Source organism: Arachis ipaensis, chromosome B01 (genome assembly GCF_000816755.2).
Source record: "Arachis ipaensis cultivar K30076 chromosome B01, Araip1.1, whole genome shotgun sequence".
NCBI lineage: Eukaryota > Viridiplantae > Streptophyta > Magnoliopsida > Fabales > Fabaceae > Arachis > Arachis ipaensis.
Window position 1 is genome coordinate 103,179,504 of NC_029785.2, and position 8,404 is coordinate 103,187,907.

General features: G+C 34.2%; 1 protein-coding gene across 4 annotated transcripts in view; it reads left to right on the forward strand.

Moving 5' to 3' along the window:
- Nucleotides 1-5,157, forward strand: part of LOC107632640 — a 7,795-nt gene extending 2,638 nt beyond the window's left edge. Inside the window, exons 1-7 of one of the 4 annotated variants that reach the window (XM_016336324.2) lie at nt 1,305-1,364; nt 1,424-1,814; nt 2,488-2,728; nt 2,825-3,025; nt 3,119-3,211; nt 3,298-3,399; nt 4,634-5,157. In XM_016336324.2, coding sequence (XP_016191810.1) covers nt 2,870-3,025; nt 3,119-3,211; nt 3,298-3,399; nt 4,634-4,684 — 402 coding nt within the window. In that variant the 5' untranslated portion in view covers nt 1,305-1,364; nt 1,424-1,814; nt 2,488-2,728; nt 2,825-2,869 and the 3' untranslated portion in view covers nt 4,685-5,157. Of the gene's footprint in view, nt 1-1,284; nt 1,365-1,423; nt 1,815-2,487; nt 2,729-2,824; nt 3,026-3,118; nt 3,400-4,633 lie in introns of those variants that run through there. The other 3 variants (XM_016336310.2, XR_002362397.1, XR_002362393.1) reach the window with 3 other exon arrangements.

Below are 8,404 nucleotides of genomic sequence, written 5' to 3' on the forward strand. Positions count from 1 at the left end.
TTTTATGAGTCTTGGCCGTGGCCCTAAGCACTTTGTTTTCCAGTATTACTACCGGATACATAAATGCCACAGATACATAATTGGGTGAACCTTTTAGATTGTGACTCAGCTTTGCTAAAGTCCCCAATTAGAGGTGTCCAGAGTTCTTAAGCACACTCTTCTTTTTGCTTTGGACCTTGACTTTAACCACTCAGTCTTAAGTTTTCACTTGACACCTTCACGCCACAAGCACATGGTTAGGGACAGCTTGATTTAGCCGCTTAGGCCAGGATTTTATTCCTTTTTGGCTCCTAAAAACTAATAGAAATAGACTAAAAACTAACTAAAACATACTCAAAACTATATGAAATTATCCCCAAAAAGCGTATAAAATATCCGCTCATCACTCTCCTTGATTAGGAAATATACCTCTTGCACTAAAGCTGGATTGGTTTCGTATAGCTGCAGCAGATCCTTCATATACACTCCTTTTTATTAACAAACACACGTTACTCTTTCCAGTAATAACTAGATCATACATCAGTTACCAAATTTTAATGCTAACAATTTCTTATGTACATTTGGGATATTAATTACTTGTCTATTTATTTATGGTCATATATTTTGGTCCTTTAGAAAAAATAAAAAACAAAAGAAATTAAAGACAGTGACTATAATGTTGTTTAATTAAGCCTTAGAAATTAACCGACTATATCCCCCTAAAACCAGCAAAAACCAAGGACTAAATTCATGTTACATCCGACCACTCACCATTTGATCATTTTTTTTTTAATTAAGAGTTGTGGCTTAATTTCATTGAAATGTTTAGAAACTCACTAGTAATTTTTAATTTTTCCAAATTTTTTTCACCATTAAGCCGTTCACTTGTATAATAGAATAGCTTTTATTTTTATATTATTTAATCCTTCATTTAATTTATAGGAGAGATCTTGATCTATTAATTTTTCTCACTGTCAAATCAATCTCTCTTTCATTCCCTGTTAACTAGTAATATTCTATTAGCATTTTCTTTTAAAAAAAATTAGATGACTAATATATTCTCTTTTTCTCTGTTAACTAACCCTTTACTTTCTCTTTATCTATTTTCTTTTTTATATTTTTGTTCATTATATGTGCTCCTTAATTTTTTGTTTTGTATATAGTGAGCAGTGGTTGCGTTATATGTTTGCTATGGACTATGTGTCATACATTCTTTGGATTTTATTATAGCTACACTTGTGTTTTAACTTTTTTTTTCTATTGAGGCTTGTGATTTCTGGTGCTTATTTTTAATATTTTTTTTAGGTATGTTAAGCTTGTCATATATTCAATGGACAAGGATTGGATACAAATTAAGAATAGAGCCCTTTTACAATATAGGAGAGGTGTCAAGGAGTTCTTAGATTTTGCCTTTTACAATAATGAATATGATTTGTTGATTTAGCCAAAGACCTCAAAGATTGCTAATAGTGTTGCTACTAGAAGAAAGAAAGGGATTCAGAGTCTTGTATCTAAAAGAAATTTAGCTCCATCAAGTCACTTACAACAAGCTGATTTTCTTTCTAATAATGATGGAGAGCATGGAAAAAAAACAAGTTCATCAAGTCATTCACAAGTTAGAAGGACATTTGACTCTCTTTCTAATGATGATGGAGTGCATGGAAAAAAAGTAAGTTCATCAAGCCACTCACAAGTTAGAAGGACATTTGACTCCCTTTCTAATAATGATGGAGTGCATGGAAAAAAAGCAAGTTCATCAAGTCACTCACAACTTAGAAGGCAATTTGACTCCCTTTCTAATGATGATGAAGTGGATGAAGAAGAATTCGAATCCGGTATATTCTTTAGCATTCTTTAATTTCATTAATCTCTTTTGGATATTTATTATGAGGTGGATTTAGTTTTCTGACATAAAAATATTAATAGCATGACTAATTTTATTTGTATATCTTCCTTTTGACATTAATACTATACCATAAACTTTGAAGCTAGTGACTGCAATCCAAAAAATATTAGTGCTATACCATATAGATTTAAAGGGTGATGGGGTGTGAGAAAAAAAGAGAAGAGAAGAGAAGAGAAGGGCAGTGATTAAAAACTGAAGGAAGGGCCAGGGGCATGGGTCAGGGGTGGGTGCGTGCAGTGCAGTGCAAGGTGTGACAAAGACAAGCTCTTTATTATTCTTTTCCCCACTAAATTCTAAGCTACAGAGGTGAGTCTTATACACTAGTAGCTAGCTAGGAACCCGGTTTATGCCATCTAGTCTATGTATAATGTATGCTTCTTTTGTCTTTTTCCTATGCTAGTTATTTTTTTGTCCTCTAAATTAAAATTCACTGTTTTCTTTGTATTTTCTCCACTTGTTGTCTAAATAAATTTCTTGTATTGAACAATGCATAGAATAGAATTTAACATGTGCCAACTTGAACTTAATGTCTGATTTATCAAAGGCTAATATATGTCTGAAAAAATAACATCTTGCTCCTATTATCTCATTGATTTAAACAGATTTTGTAGCACCGAAAAAAAAGTGAGAGGACCTATGCGCAATCTTGAGTTAGCAAAGTTACCAGCTGGAAAAAGACTTGACATAAACTGGAGAATGAATAGGCCAGTTGGTCCAAATGCAAAGCTGTTCAAATCAAGATGCACTGTTCTAGTTCGTGATGTGAAGAATGCACCACTAAAGGTTAAAGAATGGGCTGATATCAAAATAGAGAACAAAATAAAGATGTTTGACCTAGTTTTGGTAATATTCATGTTCTCCTTGTTATGTTTTCACTTGCTTTTTTTATTTTTATGTTTATAAAACTCAAACTAATAGTATATGTTATGTTCTTTTAAGACATACTTTAAAGTTGAAGGTTGAAAGCATTTAGTATGGGCTCAAATGAATTTTTCTTATCGGAGTTATCGACATCTATTAAAGAAAAGGTATTTTGAACCTTATGATAACCCTGAAATTGCTCGAGCCAATATACCATTGGAAATGGAAAAAGAGGATTGGGATTACCTTGTGAATCTTTGGATTGATGAAGGCTGGCAGGTTTGTACTTCACATGACATAATAATTGTTAATTGACTTAGATTTAACTAGCCTCTTTTATCACATGTTATGACCTATTTTGTTAATTATTAGAAAATAAGTCAACAAAACAAGATGAGTCGAGCTGCAAATAGCATTATCCATACCACTGGTGCTAAGGGAGCCCAACAAAGAGCTGAAGAGGCGGTATCTAAATTTTACTAATTTATAGACTTAATTTGAAGATATTTATTAGTTGCTATATTTATAAGATATGTTATTTGTACCTACAGTTTGAGCAAACAGGACAAGAAATTGACCGTCTTCGCCTTTGGGAGCTTACGCATACCCATGTTAATGAACAAGCTTGCAATGAAGAAACTCAAGAAAAACTTGTAAGATATGTTATCACATATTGTGAGTTTTGTTTATTACTTTGATAACTTCTCAAAATTATTTCTTCCTTCTTTGATAACTTGTGTAATTCTTTAAATAAGTTCTACAAAAGATAGAATCATTAAAAAATTAGTTGTGCTTTGTCGGAAGTACTAGTATATTAGAAGTTGTTTCTGCTTCAGATTTTGTTGTGAAAGTCTTGAAAAATTGTGTTTGTTTTGTCCTTAGTTTATTTAAATTTTCTGCTTGTTAAAGAAGCCTCTGATTTTGGTTTTAGCTTCAGCTGTGCTGAATGTGATAGAGATTTATATTATTATAACTTACAGATTTATGGCATTAAGTGATAGTTATAAAGAAGTGTTTTTCTTTACTTTTTATTTAATTTTTTTTCACTCTATTTGCTGGGATTCATGAGTATCTGGGTCTATCATCATAATATAGAATCAAGATTTTTACTTTTCAAAGGGAGAATGACTTTTGAAATTGATGGTAGTCAACAGTATTTGATAATCTTCATTGAGACCTTCAAAAAAAAGTTTCAATGTGTTTTTCTGAGGATAAAGGACTGTCCAATGCTGCAAGAGAGTATGTCAGGTGCTTTATCTTAGAAATATAATTTGAGGTTGAGAGACCACGCTTCTTGATTGTTTTGAGTTGATTCTTGAGTTACGTTGTTTAACTCTCTATTTCATGGATCTTGAAAAATAATTTCAACCTTAGACCAAATCTCATGAGCGAAGATGCAAGAGATACTGCGTTGAATTATGATTAGACAAGAAGAAAAATAGAGCAGAAAGCTTTGCATTGTAACTAAATGACCTCACTTTGTATATCATTCAGTAAATCTGTTCTATCTGTAAGCATACATTCTACTTTTATTTATATTACATGCTGTGGTGCAAACTCAGCAAAACTGGCTGCTGACTCTAACATCCTAACACTCAATATAAGAAAAGAGTCCTAACTAACCTTATTATCTTTATAAATTTTTTTTATTGTTCTGCAAGATACCCTTAACATGTTGATTGTGCAATGTAGCTACTTTATAAATTTAAGAGGATTGTGCAATGTTGATATTTATGAGATCTAACTTTTAGGAAAAAAGTGTTTAAATGGACTATGAAAGTCTTGAAAAGTTCTGTTATGCAATGAAGAAATTGGATTAATTAGGCATTAATTTTTACGGTAAGTATTTATATTCATGTTTACATATATTTTTATTGATTTTATTAGGTTGATTTGATCCATTTTAGAATTTACTTAAGGAATTATCATCTCAAGTAAATGAGGGAATATTAGAGATGAATGAACATGAGGTGATGGTAGAAGTATTTGGACCTGAACGACATGGACGAGTTCGTGGTTATGGAGCTGGCGTGACACCTGCACAGTTATGGGGTCCTAGATCATTCATATTTTCTGATCTCCAAATAAAGCTTCAATGTGCAGAAAAAAAATATGAAGACTCTAAAATAGAGGTGGAAGATTTGAAGAAAAAAGTAGATCATATGGCAGGAATACTTGAGCAACTATTGGATGGAAGGTTGCCTATAGTTCAAAGTGATAACAATCCTACTTCACTTGATTAATGCTCAAGACTTTGATGAGTTTATGTATAATTCATATAGCACTATACAAAAAAAACATTAATATGATATTATGATATTGAGTATTGATTTTGGTACTTGGTGTTAATTGTTGTTGATATACTTATCAAATGCTAAATAAAGAATGCTATTTGTACTAGTTTTGAATCATGATCAATGATCAAAATTGCAAAGTTTTTGTTTGATTTTATACAATGATTATGTATGATAAAGTGAAAGCATATTCATGTCATAGTGGTAGAATTTTTATTTTGTCTATTATTATAGTCATTTTTATTTAAAAAATAAATAATAGGTGAAACCTTAACTTTTATAATAATGAATGTCAAAAAAAATATGATTGAGTTTTTTTTATGGTAAAAAATTGTCAAAAAATATCCATGATATAGTATATTTCACGGTTAATAATTGTAAAAAATTATTGTTGAGAATTTTTTATGGTCAATAAGTGTCAAAATAAATAGTATTTTTGACGGTTAATAAGTATCACAAAAAATATATTCTCAAATTTTTTAACATTATTTTTGACGGCCAATAATTATCAAAATAAGATTAAGCTTTTTTCACAATTACTTATATGTTAAAAATACTATTTTTGACACAACTTTTATTAACATATTTTCATAGTTAAAATAGTGTCAAAAATTATTTTTTTGACGAATTTTAATTCTTTTTTGACACATATAACCCTAAAAAATAATCTATATTGTTGTAGTGACACACAAAATGATGACAAAACGTAGTGATATATTACTTCAGTAAACTTAACTAATTTTATAACTAACACACTCTTTTAATTTAGGCTCATATATATATATATATATATATATATATATAAAACACACATATTAGTGGGAGTACATAGTACATAAAGCGTAATAACTCAACAAACACATTGAAGTGGGCTGTATCAATTCCTTTTTATTTGATAGAATGAAAGAAGTAACAAGAAATAAATATATAAAAGTTCTCTATATAATAATATATGTCTTGAATCATATAGATGGATATATATTTACCATTCCAATGCAATTAGCTAGAGAAAGAGAATTGAGTAATATGAATGTAGAGCTTTAAGTACACAGTACTAGGACTGGCAATGAGTAGGGTAGGGTAGGGTTTAGACTCTATCCTAACCTTACCTGCGGGTTGAAAATTTTATTAAAACTCTACTCTACTCTACCTGCGGGTTGAGAATCTCTCAACCCTAACCCTACCCGCACCCTAAAGTTCTAAACCCTACCCTATCCTACTCTACTCGCAGAAATATCAAATTTTTTCAAAGTAAATATAAAATTTGTAACACCCTAATATTCAAATCCTTATGCTCGAGTCATAAGTCAATGATATTACGGTGGTACGACTCTCAGGTGGATTTGAGCACCTGGACCTGTATCTGAAAAACAAGAGATATATACGGAATGAGAACCCCGGGCCCATGGGTTCCCAGTACGGTAAAAGTGCCAAATAAATACAATGTACTGCAATAAAAACTCACCAAGCATCCTAAACTCCTTTTCACCAAGTATCCAGCCTAGATTCTCACTAATCTATAAATAGGCATCTGTCGTAAGGGAATACTAAATCTAGATCACATCTCATATGACTCCCAACTCGCTGACTCTCCCACGAATCAGATTTCAGAATCATAAAAAAAGCCATCATCAGTCGTGCTGTCTCAGCAATTCTATATCAATATATCATGCCCTCCCTGGAACTAGTGAAACCACATCACTGCGTCTACCCAGGGAGCTCAAATTGTAAGACCCAGAATCTTTGAAAAGTCTTATTATGATCAAGTCTCAAATCCTACAATTATTTATAGCCTTAAATTCAGAGATTATTTTATTAAAGATAATTAAGGCAAGTTTTGATTTATTGAATTTGAGATAAGTTATGATTATTATCCAATTTTATAATTATTGGATTATTTTCTATATTTAAAGTATAAGGTTGATAGTTATGAAATAATAAGGATTTTATAAGATTTGGATTAGATAAGTAATATTTTAAATATTACTACTGCTATTTTGAAAAAGAGAGAAATTAATTATATTATTTCTAATTATTTTGATTTGGGCATTTTATTGAAAATAATTTGTGAAATTGATGAGCAAATAGTATTTTCTATGTACAAATAGTGTTGAATTTAATTTGGGTTTCAATTACTATATTATCCCCAATTTTATGTGAAATTACTATAATGCCCCTAATCCTAATTTTGCTAAACCCATTCCCTTCCATCCTTCCTCCATGCTGCGCAGCCCAACCCCTTTCCTCACTGCCTTTGCTGCGCAGCAGCAACAACAACGACACACACAGTTTCCTTTGTTCTCCAAGAAAGAAAGAAACAAAGAGAAAGAGAGATTTGAGGGAGAAGGAAAGGAGATCTGAACGACAAAAGGAGAGGTCGCGAAACAGGGAGAGATGGACCCGCGCCCTGCCATCGACCCACGCGTCGCCGCCGCGCCACCGTCCATGTGCCACCGTCGTTTGGTCCATCCATGAGCTGCTGTCAGAACCGTGCGAGGAGGAGCGTCGCCGCCATTAACGTCACGAAGGAAGAAGCCCAGAGGGGAGAGAGACACCGTGCGACTCTGAGGGAGGAGGACGCGGCCAGTGACGCGAGGAGCGCGACCCACCGCGTCGGAACCCTTTTCACGTTGCCAGCGTCGCCGTGGCCTCCAGTCGCGCCGTCGCCAGTCTGGGTTGCTCTGCCGCCGTGAATCTCCTCGCTGTTGGGGTCTCACCGTCGCCGTCCCTGTTGTGGCTGGTGTCGTCACTGAAGACCCACCATTGCTGGAGAAAGGAAGAGAGTCAGAGGAGGAGAGCCACGCCGGAGAAGAACTACCGCGGAGCTGTCCCTGCCGCTGCGCCCAGCAGCTGTCGGGAGCCTTGTCGCCGTTCATGGGGTGTGCCGGTAAGCTCATGCCGTCGGAAAACCTCGCTGCCATCACCGAAAAAGCCACTGCCGGTAAGGGTCTTGTCATTAGCCTCCGTCCTTTTGAATTCCGAGAATATTATGGTCACTGCATGTTGGTTTCAGTTGTCGTGATTGGAATTCGTTGCCGCTGCCGCTTGAGGTGGCTGTTGGGGCTACCGCCCAACCGGTTCAGAGGCCGTTGTTGTTCGGTTCAGCCGTTCTTTCTTAGTTTCAGTAAGTATTCCGGTTTCGAGAGCTCTGCGTTAGTGTTCTGTTCTGTGTAATAAAGTAATCGTAATGTTAATGGTTTTAGGAGCTAGAATCCGGTTTGCTTGTGCCGTTTGGGGCTGTTTCTGGTTTTGAGAGAGCGGGCAGAGCCGAGATTTTGATTGCCGGTGATTTCGGGTCGAGATAAAAGGAGTTGGTTAACGAGTTGGGTTGTGGTTCCAATGTTGTGAGGTAGGGGCGCTTTCC